General features: G+C 58.1%; 1 protein-coding gene across 1 annotated transcript in view; it reads right to left on the bottom strand.

Annotated features, from left to right (window-relative positions):
• The window catches only part of HACL2 (2-hydroxyacyl-CoA lyase 2), a 42,636-nt gene that overhangs the window by 3,150 nt on the left and 24,336 nt on the right, over positions 1-15,150 (bottom strand). The window contains 8 exon segments of the mRNA XM_077192308.1: positions 279-350; positions 936-1,006; positions 4,242-4,411; positions 6,272-6,386; positions 7,528-7,662; positions 8,385-8,521; positions 11,511-11,608; positions 14,149-14,248. Coding sequence (XP_077048423.1) covers positions 279-350; positions 936-1,006; positions 4,242-4,411; positions 6,272-6,386; positions 7,528-7,662; positions 8,385-8,521; positions 11,511-11,608; positions 14,149-14,248 — 898 coding nt within the window.

The raw sequence follows: 15,150 nt of genomic DNA, 5'->3' as shown, positions 1-15,150 counted from the left end.
TGACACAGTGACAGTGACACAGTGACACAGACACGGTGACAGTGACACGGTGACAGTGACAGTGACACATTGACAATGACACAGTGACAGTGACAATGACACAGTGACAGTGACACGGTGACAGTGACAGTGACAGTGACACAGTGACAGTGACACGGTGACAGTGACAATGACACAGTGACAGTGACAATGACACGGTGACAATGACACAATGACACAATGACAGTGACACAGTGACAATGACAATGACACAGTGACACGGTGACAGTGGCAGTGACCTTGTGGCGCACGAAGGTGTCGAACTCCATCAGGCTGAAGCCCAGGGAGCCGTCCCCGAACAGGACCCACACCTGGGAGTGTCCCCAAATGTCACCAAGTGTCACCCAGGGCCACCCACACTGGGGACAGTCCCCAAATGTCACCCAGTGCCACCCGGGGTCACCCATGGGTGGCCCTGGGGACTCTCTGGCCCCTCCAATGTCCCCAATGTCCCCATCCCCTCCACACCCCCCTGTCCCCGATGTCCCCAATGTCCCCATGGTGGCCACATCCCCATTGTCCCCATTGTCCCCAGTGTCCCCATTCCCCCCAATGTCCCCAATGTCACCCTCACTGTTCTGATCCCTTAATGCCTCCAATGTCCCCAATGTCCCCAGATCCTGGTGTCCCCAATGTCCCCCCATGTCCCCCCTGCTCCTATCCCCCCCCCAGTGTCCCCAAATTCCCCCAATGTCCCCCCGCCCCATCCCCAGTGTCCCCCCATGTCCCCACTGCTCCCATCCCTCCCCATCCCCACAATGTCCCCATTGTCCCCAATGTCCCCAGTGCCCCCCTACCCCCATCATCCCCATCCCCCCCCGCTGTCCCCACCCCCCCCGGTGTCCCCAGGTGTCCCCAGGTGTCCCCAGGTGTCCCCTGGTGTCCCCCGGTGTCACCTCAGCCTCGGGCCTGCAGAGTTTGGCCCCGAGCGCGAATCCTCCGCCCACGCCTAGAGTGCCAAAGGGACCTGAGGGGACAATGGGGACAATGGGGACATCAGAGTGCCACCAGCAGGGACACAGGGGACAATGGGGACAGCCGTGCCACCAGCAGGGACAGCAGGGACACAGGGGACAATGGGGACATCAGAGTGCCACCACCGGGGACACAGGGGACAATGGGGACAATGGGGACATCAGAGTGCCACCAGCAGGGACACAGGGGACAATGGGGACAGCAGTGCCACCACACGGGGGACACAGGGGACAATGGGGACATCAGAGTGCCACCACATAGGGGACAGCAGGGACAGAGGGGACAATGGGACATCAGTGCCACCACACCGGGGACAGAGGTGACACCAGGGAACATCAGTGCCAAAGGGATCTGAGGGGACATTGGGGACATCAGTGCCATCACTGGGGACACAAGGGACACTGGGGACATTGGGGACATCAGTGCAACCACCGGGCACGGCACCAGGGACATTGGGGACAGCAGGGACATCAGTGCCACCGCGCTGGCCGTGTCCCCACGTGCTCTAGGCCGTGTCCCCAGGCTGTCCCCAGGCAGGGGTGGCCGCGTCCCCAGGTGTCCCCAATGTGTCCCCAGGTGTCCCCAATGTCCCCAGATGACCACACCTGGGTCCATCCAGCCCCGGGGCTGCTGAGGTCTCACGGTGCACGCTGCTGTGTCCCATCAACGTCCCCAATGTCCCCGGTGTCCCCAGCTGTCCCCAGTGTCCCCAATGTGTCCCCAATGTGTCCCCAGTGTCCCATACCTGGGTCCATCCATCCCCGGGGCTGCCGGGGTCTCACTGTGTACGCCGCTGTCCCCAATGTCCCCAGTGTGTCCCCAATGTCCCCGATGTCCCCAATGTGTCCCCAATGTCCCCAATGTCCCATACCTGGGTCCATCCATCCCCGTGGCTGCCGTGGTCTCACCGTGAACGCCGCTGTCCCCAATGTCCCCAGTGTGTCCCCAATGTCCCCAGTGTGTCCCCAATGTGTCCCCATTGTCCCCAATGTCCCATACCTGGGTCCATCCATCCCCGGGGCTGCCGGGGTCTCACTGTGTACGCCGCTGTCCCCAATGTCCCCAATGTCCCCAATGTGTCCCCAATGTCCCCAATGTCCCCAATGTGTCCCCAATGTCCCCAATGTGTCCCATACCCGGGTCCATCCATCCCCGTGGCTGCCAGGGCCGCACCGTGTACACCGCTGTCCCCAATGTCCCCAATGTGTCCCCAATGTCCCATCATTGTCCCCATTGTTCCCAATGTCCCCAATGTGTCCCCAATGTCCCATCATTGTCCCCAATGTCCCGTACCTGGGTCCATCCATCCCTGTGGCTGCCGGGGTCTCACTGTGTACGCTGCTGTCCCCAATGTCCCCAATGTGTCCCCAATGTCCCCAATGTGTCCCGTACCTGGGTCCATCCATCCCCTTGGCTGTCGTGGCCGCACCGTGTACGCCGCTGTCCCCAATGTGTCCCCAATGTCCCCAATGTGTCCCCAATGTGTCCCCAATGTCCCCAATGTCCCCAATGTCCCGTACCTGGGTCCATCCATCCCCTTGGCTGTCGTGGCCGCACCGTGTACGCCGCTGTCCCCAATGTCCCCAATGTGTCCCCAGTGTGTCCCCAGTGTCCCGTACCCGGGTCCATCCATCCCCGTGGCTGCCGGGGTCTCACTGTGTACGCCGCTGTCCCCAATGTCCCCAATGTGTCCCCAATGTCCCCAATGTGTCCCCAATGTGTCCCCAATGTGTCCCCAATGTCCCCAATGTGTCCCCAATGTGTCCCCAATGTGTCCCCAATGTCCCGTACCTGGGTCCATCCATCCCCGTGGCTGCCGTGGTCTCACTGTGTACGCCGGTGTCCCCAATGTCCCCAATGTCCCCAATGTCCCCAGTGTCCCGTACCTGGGTCCATCCATCCCCGTGGCTGTCGTGGTCTCACTGTGTACGCTGCTGTCCCCAATGTCCCCAATGTCCCCAATGTGTCCCCAATGTGTCCCATACCCGGGTCCATCCATCCCCGTGGCTGCCGGGGTCTCACTGTGTACGCCGCTGTCCCCAATGTCCCCAATGTCCCCAATGTCCCCAATGTCCCCAATGTCCCCAGTGTCCCATACCTGGGTCCATCCATCCCCGTGGCTGCCGTGGCCGCACCGTGTACGCCGCTGTCCCCAATGTGTCCCCAATGTGTCCCCAATGTGTCCCCAGTGTCCCATACCTGGGTCCATCCATCCCCGTGGCTGTCGGGGTCTCACTGTGTACGCCGCTGTCCCCAATGTCCCCAATGTGTCCCCCCATTGTCCCCAGTGTCCCCATTGTCCCCAATGTCCCCAATGTCCCCATTGTCCCATACCTGGGTCCATCCATCCCCGTGGCTGCCGGGGTCTCACTGTGTACGCCGCTGTCCCCAATGTGTCCCCAATGTCCCCAGTGTGTCCCCAATGTCCCCAATGTCCCCATTGTCCCATACCTGGGTCCATCCATCCCCGTGGCTGCCGTGGCCGCACCGTGTACGCCGCTGTCCCCAATGTCCCCAGTGTGTCCCCAATGTCCCCAATGTCCCCATTGTCCCCAGGTGTCCCCAATGTCCCATACCTGGGTCCATCCATCCCCGTGGCTGCCGGGGCCGCACCGTGTACGCCGCTGTCCCCAATGTCCCCAATGTGTCCCCAGCTGTCCCCAATGTGTCCCCAATGTCCCATCAATGTCCCATACCTGGGTCCATCCATCCCCTTGGCTGCCAGGGCCACACCGTGTACGCCGCTGTCCCCAATGTCCCCAATGTGTCCCCAATGTGTCCCCAATGTCCCCAATGTGTCCCATACCCGGGTCCATCCATCCCCGTGGCTGCCGGGGTCTCACTGTGTACGCCGCTGTCCCCAATGTCCCCAATGTCCCCAATGTCCCCAATGTGTCCCATACCCGGGTCCATCCATCCCCGTGGCTGTCGTGGCCGCACCGTGTACGCCGCTGTCCCCAATGTCCCCAATGTGTCCCCATTGTCCCCAATGTGTCCCCAATGTGTCCCCAATGTGTCCCCAATGTCCCATACCTGGGTCCATCCATCCCCGTGGCTGTCGGGGTCTCACTGTGTACGCCGCTGTCCCCAATGTCCCCAATGTGTCCCCAATGTCCCCAATGTCCCCAATGTCCCGTACCTGGGTCCATCCATCCCCGTGGCTGCTGTGGCCGCACCGTGTACGCCGCTGTCCCCAATGTGTCCCCAATGTCCCCAATGTCCCATACCCGGGTCCATCCATCCCCGTGGCTGCCGGGGCCGCACCGTGTACGCCGCTGTCCCCACGAAGTCGCCGCCGTCGGCCACCAGGAGGCTCTGGGGGGGCAGGACCCGGTCCAGGGCCTGGAGCAGCATCAGGGGGTTCAGGTGGCACGGGGGGGGCACCGAGGCCTTGGCCCTGCGGGGGGACAGAACCCGAAAATCCCGAAATGGGGGAGGATGGGGGCAAAAATCCCAAACTGGGGGAGGATGGGGGCAAAAATCCCGAATTGGGGATGTCAGAACCCAAAAATCCCGAAATGGGGGAGGGATGGGGGCAAAAATCCCAAATTGGGGATGTCAGAACCCAAAAATCCCAAATTGGGAGGGAATGGAGGCAAAAATCCCGAATTGGGAGAGGGATGGGGGCAAAAATCCCAAATTGGGGATGTCAGAACCCAAAAATCCCAAATTGGGAGGGAATGGAGGCAAAAATCCCGAATTGGGAGAGGGATGGGGGCAAAAATCCCAAATTGGGGATGTCAGAACCCAAAAATCCCAAACTGGGAGAGAATGGAGGCAAAAATCCCAAACTGGGAGGGAATGGGGACAAAAATCCCAAATGGGGGAGAATGGGGGCAAAAATCCCAAACTGGGGATGTCAGAACCCAAAAATCCCAAATTTGGGTGTTCTGAACCCAAAAATCCCAAACTGGGGGGGGTGGGGGGGGGGGGGGCTGAGCCCAAAAATCTCCCAAAAATGGGAATGACCCCCCCAAAAGGGGAATGACCCCAAAAATCCCCAAAATGGGGGGAATGACCCCAAAAATGCCCAAAAAAGGGGGAATGACCCCAAAAATGCCCAAAAAAGGGGGAATGACCCCAAAAATCCCAAGCCCCCCCCACCCCCAGGGCCGGTTGGGAAGGGGCTGCGGTGGCCCCAAAATGGGGAAGGGGATCCCCAAAATTCCTCCCTGTCCCTCTGTCCCTGTGTCCCCCTGTCCCCATCCCTGTCCCCGTGTCCCCCTGTCCCCAGTGTCCCAGTGTCCCCATCCCTGTCCCTCTGTCCTCATCCCTGTCCCCGTGTCCGTCTGTCCATCCTTCACCGGTTCAGCCTCTCCTTGTCCCTGTCCCCATCCCTGTCCCTGTCCCCCTGTCCCCGTGTCCGTCTGTCCGTCCCTCACCGGTTCAGCCACTCCCTGTCCCCTCTGTCCCCTCTGTCCCCCTGTCCCTCTGTCCCTCACCGGTTCAGTCTGTCCCCATCCCTGTCCCCATCCCTGTCCCCATCCCTGTCCCTGTCCCCCTGTCCCTGTGTCCATCTGTCAGTCCCTCACCGGTCCCTCTGTCCCCGTCCCCATGTCCGTCTGTCCATCCCTCACTGGTTCAGCCTGTCCCCGTGTCCCAGTGTCCCCCTGTCCCCGTGTCTGTCTGTCCGTCTGTCCGTCCCTCACCGGTTCAGCCTGTCCCCTCTGTCCCTGTCCCCGTGTCCATCTGTCCGTCCCTCACCGGTTCAGCCTGTCCCCATCCCTGTCCCCGTGTCCCAGTGTCCCCCTGTCCCCGTGTCTGTCTGTCCGTCCGTCCCTCACCAGTTCAGCCTGTCCCCGTGTCCCAGTGTCCCCCTGTCCCCATGTCTGTCCGTCCGTCCCTCACTGCTTCAGCTGCTCCCTGTCCCCATCCCTGTCCCCCTGTCCCCATCCCCGTGTCTGTCTGTCTGTCCGTCTGTCCGTCCCTCACCGGTTCAGCCAGTCCGTCTGTCCCCATCCCTGTCCCTGTCCCCATCCCTGTCCCTGTCCCTCTGTCCCCTCTGTCCGTCCCTCACCGGTTCAGCCTGTCCCCATCCCTGTCCCCATCCCTGTCCCCCTGTCCCCCTGTCCCCGTGTCTGTCTGTCCGTCTGTCCGTCCCTCACCAGTTCAGCCTGTCCCCATCCCTGTCCCTGTCCCCCCGTCCCCGTGTCCGTCTGTCCATCCCTCACCGGTTCAGCCGCTCCCTGTCCCTATGTCCCCTTGTCCCCGTGTCCGTCTGTCCCCCTGTCCCCGTGTCCGTCCGTCCGTCCCTCACCGGTTCAGCCGCTCCTTTTCAGTCTCCGCCTCCCGCAGCCGCTGCAGCCACGGCCGGGGGCAGGAGAAGCCCGGGAGGCTCCGGGACAGCGCCACCAGCAGGGACGCGGGGTCACCTGGGGACACCAGAGTGTCACCCAAGGGACACCCAAGGGACACCAGAGTGTCACCAAAGGGACCCCACAGGGACCCCAGAGTGCCACCAGCAGGGACGCAGGGTCACCTGGGGACAACACGGGGTCACCAAAGGGACACCACAGGGACACCACGGGGACACCCAAAGGGACCCCACAGGGACACCAGCAGGGACGCGGGGTCACCTGGGGACACCAGAGTGTCACCAAGGGACACCCAAAGGGACACCAGAGTGTCACCCAAGGGACCCCACAGGGACACCACAGTGTCACCAAAGGACCCCAGAGTGCCACCAGCAGGGACGCGGGGTCACCTGGGGACACCACAGGGTCACCTAAAGGGACACTGAGGGACACCAGGGACCCCAAACTGGCTCAGTTCAGCCCCAAACCGGCTCCATTTGATCCCAAACCGGTTCCTTCTGACCCCAAACCGGTTCCTTTGTGTCCCCAGAGTCCCTCACCCTGCACGGCCAGCCAGGGTCTCCAGAAGATGTTGGGTCCCGGTTTGACCCAAAACCGCCTCATTTTAACCCCAAAACCGCCTCATTCCAACCCCAAACCAGTTCATTTGTGTCCCCATTTGTGTCCCCATTTGTGTCCCCATCTGTGTCCCCATTTGTCCCTCACCCTGCACGGCCAGCCGGGGTCTCCAGAAGTCATCGGGTCATGGTTTGACCCAAACCCCCCTCATTTTAACCCAAAACTGCCTCATTCCGACCCCAAACCGGTTCCTTTGTGTCCCCAACATCACCATTTGTGTCCCCAGAGCTCCTCACCCTGCATGACCAGCCGGGGTCTCCAGAAGACGCCGGGTCGTGGTTTGACCCAAAACCGCCTCATTTTGACCCCAAAACCGCCCCATTCTGACCCCAAACCGCCTCATTCCAACCCCAAACCGGTTCCTTTGTGTCCCCATTTGTGTCCCCAGAGCTCCTCACCCTTTGCAGCCAGCCGGGGTCTCCAGAAGATGTCAGGTTGATGGTTTGACCCAGAATGGCTTCATTTTAACCCCAAAACCGCCTCATTCTGACCCCAAAACCACCTCATTCTGACCCCAAACCACCTCATTTGTGTCCCCAAAATCCCCATTTGTGTCCCCAGAGTCCCCAGTGTCCCTCACCCTGCACGGCCAGCCGGGGTTTCCAGAACACGTCCGAATTCCTCAGCAGCTGCTCCCGGTCCCGGTTCACGGCCACCACGGCGGCGCCGCGGCCAAAGAGGCGCCCGTAGGACAGGCGGAAATCACAGACGGTGCCTGGGGACACCGGGGACATGGGGGGGACAACGGGGGCTCAGAGGGGACACCGGGGGCTCAGGGGGGCTCAGGGGGGGACACGGGGACACCGGGGGGCTCAGGGGGACACCAGGGGCTCAGGGGGACACGGGGGACATGGGGGGCTCAGGGGGGGACACGGGGGCTCAGGGGGACACGGGGACACCGGGGGTGCAGGGGGGGCACAGGGGCTTGGGGGGACACAGGGGGGCTCAGGGGGACACGGGGGGGCTCAGGAGGGGACACGGGGGGCTCAGGGGGGGACACCGGGGACACAGGGGGGACATGGGGGGCTCAGGGGGGGACATGGGGGGCTCAGGGGGGCCTCAGGGGGACACAGGGACACCGGGGGCTCAGGGGGGGACACCAATGTCTCAGGAGGGGCTCAGGGGTGACACAGGGGGACACGGGGGGCTCAGGGGGGGCTCAGGGGGGTGTCAGGGGGCTCAGGGGGACACGGGGGGCTCAGGGGGGCTCGGGGGTGACACGGGGGACACGGGGGGCTCAGGAGGGGACACGGGGGCTCAGGGGGGCTCAGAGGGACACCGAGGGCTCAGGGGGGGACACGGGGGGACACGGGGGGCTCAGGGGGGCTCAGGGGTGACACGGGTGACACGGGGGGCTCAGGGGGTGACACGGGGGACATGGGGGGCTCAGGGGGGCTCAGGAGGTGACACGGGTGACACGGGGGTGTCCCCGGGTACCTGCCAGCAGCACGAGGTCGGCGTCGCGCAGGGCGTCGCGGCGGTTCTGCCGCAGCAGCAGGGGACACTCGGGGGGCAGCAGCCCCCGCGCCGCGCCCCCGAGGTAGCAGGGGACACCCAGGGACTGCAGCGCCGAGCTGGGGACACGCGGGGGGACGGTGGCACCGGCTGGACCCAAAATGGATCCGTTCGGGCCCAAAATGGCCCCAAAACCGGCTCCGTTCGGCACCAAAATGGCCCCAAAACCGGCTCCGTTCAGACCCAAAATGGCCCCAGACCGGCTCCATTTGGCCCCAAACTGGCCCCAAAACTGGCTCCATTTGGCCCCAAACCGGCTCCGTTCGGCACCAAAATGGCCCCAAACTGGCTCCGTTTGGCACCAAAATGGCCCCAAACTGGCTCCGTTTGGCATCAAAATGGCCCCAAAACTGGCTCCATTCGGCCCCAAAACCGGCTCCATTTGGCCCCAGAAATGGCCCCAAACCGGCTCCGTTCGGCCCCAAAATGGCCCCAAACCGGCTCCGTTTGGCACCAAAATGGCCCCAAACCGGCTCCATTTGGTCCCAAAATGGCCCCAAAACCGGCTCCATTTGGCCCAGAAATGGCCCCAAACCGGCTCCATTTGGCCCCAAACCGGCTCCGTTCGGCACCAAACTGGCCCCAAAACCGGCTCCATTTGGGCCCAGACTGGCCCCAAAACCGGCTCCATTTGGCCCCAAAATGGCCCCAAACTGGCCCCGTTCGGCACCAAAATGGCTCCATTTGCCTCTAAAATGGCACCATTTGGCCCCAAAATGGCCCCAAAACCGGCTCCATTTGGCCCCAAAATGGCCCCAAAACCGGCTCCGTTCAGACCCAAACTGGCCCCAAACTGGCTCCATTTGGCCCCAAACTGGCCCCAAAATGGCTCCATTTGGCCCAGAAATGGCCCCAAACTGGCTCCATTTGGCCTCAAAATGGCCCCAAAACCGGCTCCATTTGGCCCCAAAATGGCCCCAAACTGGCTCGCTCCACTTGGCCCCAAACTGGCCCCAAAACCGGCTCCATTCAGCCCCAAACTGGCCCCAAACTGGCCCCAAAACCGGCTCCATTCAGCCCCAAACTGGCCCCAAACTGGCTCCGTTCGGCACCAAAATGGCCCCAAACCGGCTCCGTTCGGACCCAAACTGGCCCCAAACTGGCTCCGTTTGGACCCAAAATGGCCCCAAAACCGGCTCCATTTGGCCCAGAAATGGCCCCAAAACCGGCTCCATTTGGCCCCAAAATGGCCCCAAACCGGCTCCATTCAGCCCCAGACTGGCCCCAAAACTGGCTCCATTCAGCCCCAAAATGGCCCCAAAACCGGCTCCGTTCGGCCCCAAAATGGCCCCAAACCGGCTCCATTTGGCCCCAAACTGGCCCCAAAACTGGCTCCATTTGGCCCCAAACTGGCTCTGTTCAGCCCCAAAATGGCCCCAAACCGGCTCCATTTGGCCCCAGACTGGCCCCAAACTGGCTCCGTTCAGCCCCAGACTGGCCCCAAATCCGGCTCCATTTGCCTCTAAACTGGCTCCATTTGGCCCCAAAAATGGCTCAATTCAGAGTCCCAAACTGGCTCATCTTGGCCCCAAACCGGCTCCATTTGGCCCCAAAATGGCCCCAAACTGGCTCCGTTCGGCCCCAAACTGGCCCCAAAACTGGCTCCATTTGGCCCCAGAAATGGCTCAATGCAGTGTCCCAAACTGACTCATTTTGGCCCCAAAACTGGCTCCATTTGGCCCCAGAAATGGCTCAATTCAGAGTCCCAAACTGGCGTGATTTGGCCCCAAACTGGTCTGATTTGGTCCCAAAACTGGTCTGATTTGGTCCCCAAACTGTCTCAGTTTGGCCCTACAAGTGACTCATTCCAGGTCCCAAACTGGCTCAGTTTGGCCCAAAAAATGGCTCAATCAGGGTCCCAAACTGGCTCCATTTTACCCCCTTAAAAATGGCTCAATTCAGAATCCCAAACTGGCTCATTTTGACCCCAAAAATGGCTCAATTCACAATCCCAAACTGGTTTGATTTGACCCCAAAAATGGCTCAATTCAGAATCCCAAACTGGTTTGATTTGACCCCAAAAATGGCTCAATCAGGGTCCTAAACTGGCTCCATTTGGCCCCAAAAATGGCTCAACCAGGGACCTGAACTGGCTCAGTTTGGCCCCAAAAATGGCTCCATCCAGACCCTAAATTCGCTCCATTTGGTCCTAAAATCATCCCAGCTGGGGCCCCAAACTGGCTCCATTTTACCCCCTCAAAAATGGCTCAATCCAGACCCCAAACTGGCTCAGTTTGACCCCAAAAATGGCTCCATCCAGACCCCATTTGGCCCTAAAAGCGGCTCCATCCAGACCCCAAACCGCCTGGGTTTGGCCCCAAAAAAGGCTCAATCCAGACCCCAAACCGGCTCCATTTGGCCCCAAAAATGGCTCAATTCAGGTCCCAAACTGGTGCAGTTTGGCCCCAAAAATGGCTCAACTGGGACCCCAGTCCGTCCCAGTCCATCCCAGTATAAACCAATCTCCCCCCAGTCCCTCCCAGTTCCTCCCAATCCCACCCAGTCCCTCCCAGTACAACCCAGTCCCTCCCAGTCCATCCCAGTACAACCCAGTCCCTCCCAGTCCCCTCCCAGTATAACCCAGCTCCTTCCCAGTCCTTCCCAGTCCATCCCAGTCCCTCCCAGTCCATCCCAGTCCCTCCCAGTCCCCTCCCAATCCCCCAGCTCCTCCCAGTTTATCCCAGTTTATCCCAGTCCCTTCCAGCCCCCTCCCAGTATAACCCAGCTCCTTCCCAGTCCCTCCCAGTCCCTCCCAGTCCCTCCCGGTCCCTCCCAGTCCCATCCCAGTTTATCCCAGTCCCTCCCAGTCCATCCCAGTCCCTCCCAATCCCATCCCAGTCCCTCCCAGTCCCTCCCAGTCCATCCCAGTCCCTCCCAGTCCATCCCAGTCCATCCCAGTCCCTCCCAGTCCCTCCCAGTCCCTCCCAGTCCCTCCCAGCCCCTCCCAGTCCATCCCAGTCCCTCCCAGTCCCTCCCAGTTTATCCCAGTCCATCCCAGTCCATCCCAGTCCCTCCCAGTTTATCCCAGTCCCTCCCAGTCCCTCTCACCTCAGTTCCTCTGCAGGCGTTGGGGGCAGCAGGGCCTGGCTGCCCACGAGCAGCAGCGGCCGCTGAGCCCGGCTTAGGAGCTCTGAGCACTCCTGGACCTGGATTAACCCAACAGAGCCGGGATTAACCTGGGATTAACCTGGGATTAACCTGGGATTAACCCAACAGAGCCCGGCTTAGGAGCTCTGAGCACTGCTGGACCTGGATTGACCCGGGATTAACCCAAACACAGCCGGGATTAACCCAACAGAGCCGGGATTAACCCGGGATTAACCTGGGATTAACCCAACAGAGCCGGGATTAACCCAAACAGAGCTGGGATTAACCCGGGATTAACCCAACAGAGCCCGGCTTAGGAGCTCTGAGCACTGCTGGACCTGGATTAACCCAATAGAGCCGGGATTAACCCGGGATTAACCTGGGATTAACCTGGGATTAACCCAACAGAGCCGGGATTAACCCAACAGAGCCCGGCTTAGGAGCTCTGAGCACTGCTGGACCTGGATTAACCCAATAGAGCCGGGATTAACCCGGGATTAACCTGGGATTAACCCAACAGAGCCCGGCTTAAGAGCTCTGAGCACTGCTGGACCTGGATTAACCCAATAGAGCCGGGATTAACCCGGGATTAACCTGGGATTAACCTGGGATTAACCTGGGATTAACCCAACAGAGCCGGGATTAACCCAACAGAGCCCGGCTTAGGAGCTCTGAGCACTGCTGGACCTGGATTAACCCAATACAGCCGGGATTAACCCGGGATTAACCCGGGATTAACCCAACAGAGCCGGGATTAACCTGGGATTAACCTGGGATTAACCCAACAGAGCCCGTTTTAGGAGCTCTGAGCACTGCTGGACCTGGATTAACCCGGGATTAACCTGGGATTAACCTGGGATTAACCTGGGATTAACCCAACAGAGCCCGGCTTAGGAGCTCTGAGCACTGCTGGACCTGGATTAACCCGGGATTAACCCAACAGAGCCGGGATTAACCCAACAGAGCCCGGCTTAGGAGCTCTGAGCACTGCTGGACCTTCGGTTTTTTCCCCCCAATTTTGAGCTTTTTCCCCCCAAATTTCTCTGTTTTTCCCCCAAATTTTGGTGTTTTCCCCCAAATTTTTGGGGGTTTTCCCCCATTTTGGGATTTTTTGGGGCCTTTTTGGGGGTTTTTGGGCTCTCACCTCTTTTGGGCTTTTCCCCCCAGTTTTCGCTGTGATTTCCCCCAAATTTTGCTGTTTTCCCCCCCAAATTTCCATTCTTTCCCCAAAATTTCTGGTTTTTTCCCCCAAATTTCCATTTTTTTCCCCCATTTTGGGATTTTTTGGGATTTTTTGGGGATTTTTTGGGGGATTTTTTGGGGTTTTTGAGCTCTCACCTCCTTTGGGTTTTTCCCCCAAATTTTTGAAGCTTTCCCCCCAAATTTTGAGCTTTTTCCCCCCCCCAAAATTTCAAATTTTTCCCCCCATTTTTTGGGGTTTTTTTTGGGCCTTTTTGGGGTTGTTCTGGGATTTTTGGGCTCTCACCTATTTTGGGTTTTTCCCCCAAATTTTCAAAGCTTTCTCCCCAATTTTTGCTGTGATTTCCCCAAATTTTGAGCTTTTCCCCCCAAATTTCGCTGTTTCCCCCCCCAAATTTTGGTGGTTTTCCCCCATTTTAGGGTTTTTTTTGGGGATTCTTTTGGGGTTTTTTTTGGGGTTTTTGAGCTCTCACCTCTTTTGGGTTTTTCCCCCCAATTTTCGCTGTAATTTCCCCAAATTTTGCGCTTTTTCCCCCCAAATTTTGAGGTTTTTCCCCCCCCCAATTTTGGGGGTTTTTCCCCCCATTTTGGGGGTTTTTTTTGGGATTCTTTTGGGGTTTTTTTGGGGTTTTTGAGCTCTCACCTCTTTTGGGTTTTTCCCCCAAATTTTTGCTGTTTTATTTCCCCAAATTTTGAGCTTTTTTCCCCCAAATTTCCATTTTTTTTTCCCCAAATTTCAGGTCTTTCCCCCCATTTTGGGATTTTTGGGGCCTTTTTTGGGGTTTTTTGGGGGTTTTTGGGCTCTCACCTCTTTTGGGTTTTTCCCCTCAATTTTCACTGCGATTTCCCCAATTTTTGAGCTTTTTCCCCCCAATTTTCGCTGTTTTCCCCCCAAATTTCCGTTTTTTCCCCCAAATTTCCGTTTTTTCCCCCAAATTTTCAGGTTTTTTCCCCCCAAATTTTGAGGTTTTTTCTCCCCCAATTTTGGGTTTTTTTCTCCCCATTTTGGGGATTTTTTTGGGATTCATTTGGGGTTGTTTTGGGGTTTTTGAACTCTCACCTCTTTTGGGATTTTCCCCCAATTTTCGCTCTGATTTCCCCAAATTTTGAGCTTTTTACCCCCAAATTTCCGTGGTTTTTCCCCCCAAATTTCAGGTCTTTCCCCCCATTTTGGGATTTTTGGGGACTTTTTTGGGGGTTTTTTGGGGTTTTTGGGCTCTCACCTCTTTTGGGTTTTCCCCCCATTTTCACTGTGATTTCCCCAATTTTTGAGCTTTTTCCCCCCAATTTTCGCTGTTTTCTCCCCCAAAATTTCCGTTTTTTCCCCCAAATTTCCGTTTTTTCCCCCTTTTGGGATTTTTTGGGGTTTTTTTGGGGTTTTTTGGGGTTTTTGCCTCACCTGCTGTGGGGTGGCCCTGGGGATGCTCAGCCCCATCGGTTTCAGCTCCCGCGGCTCCCAGGCCCCCGCAAAGAGCTCGGCCACGTACTGGCCCAGGTACCTGGAATTGGGGATTTTTAGGGGATTTTGGGGATTTTTGGGCTTTTTGGGGGATTTTGGGGGGTTTGGGGCTGTTATGGGGTTTGGGGGTTTTTGTTTGGTTGGGTTTTGGGGGAGTTTGTGGGGTTTTTGGGGGGTCTTTGTTTGATTTTTGAGGTTTTTTGTGAGGCTTTTTGGGAGAATTTTGGGGTTTTTTGTTTGATTTTAGGGGATTTTAGGGGATTTTAGGGGATTTTTGGGGGATTTTAGGAGGTTTGGGGGTTTTTGTTGGGTTGGGTTTTGGGGATTTTGTGGGGTTTTTGGGGGAATTTTGGGGGTTTTTTGTTTGATTTTGGGGTTTTTTGGGGGGGTTTGGGGGCTTTTATGGGATTTTGGGGCTTTTTGGGGATTTTGTGGGGTTTGGGGTTTTTATGGGGTTTGGGGGTTTTTGTTTGGTTTGGGTTTTGGGGGATTTTAGGGGGTTTTTGGGGGGTTTTATGGGGTTTTTGGGAGAATTTTGGGGTTTTTTTTCTTTGATTTTTGGGGTTTGTGTGGGGGATTTTGGGAGAATTTTGGGGTTTTTTGTTTGGTTTTTGGGGGGGATTTTTGGGGTTTTTGTGGGGCTTTTTGTGAGGTTTTATGGGGTTTTTTTGGCTGATTTTGGGGGATTTTATGGGGTTTGGGGCTTTTATGGGGTTTGGGGGTTTTTGTTTGGTTGGATTTTGGGGGATTTTGTGGGGTTTTGGGGGGAATTTTGGGGGAATTTTGGGGGTTTTTTGTTGGGGTTTTGGGGATTTTTTTGGGGGGATTTTGGGAGAATTTTGGGGCTTTTTTTATTTAATTTTAGGGGTTTTTGGGGGGTTTGGGGCTTTTATGGGATTTGGGGGTTTGGGTTCAGTTGGGTTTTGGGGGATTTAATGGGGT

This window comes from Agelaius phoeniceus, chromosome 32, assembly GCF_051311805.1.
Source record: "Agelaius phoeniceus isolate bAgePho1 chromosome 32, bAgePho1.hap1, whole genome shotgun sequence".
NCBI lineage: Eukaryota > Metazoa > Chordata > Aves > Passeriformes > Icteridae > Agelaius > Agelaius phoeniceus.
Note: the sequence above shows the minus strand (reverse complement) of the source record. Positions and strands in the feature narration are given on the sequence as shown.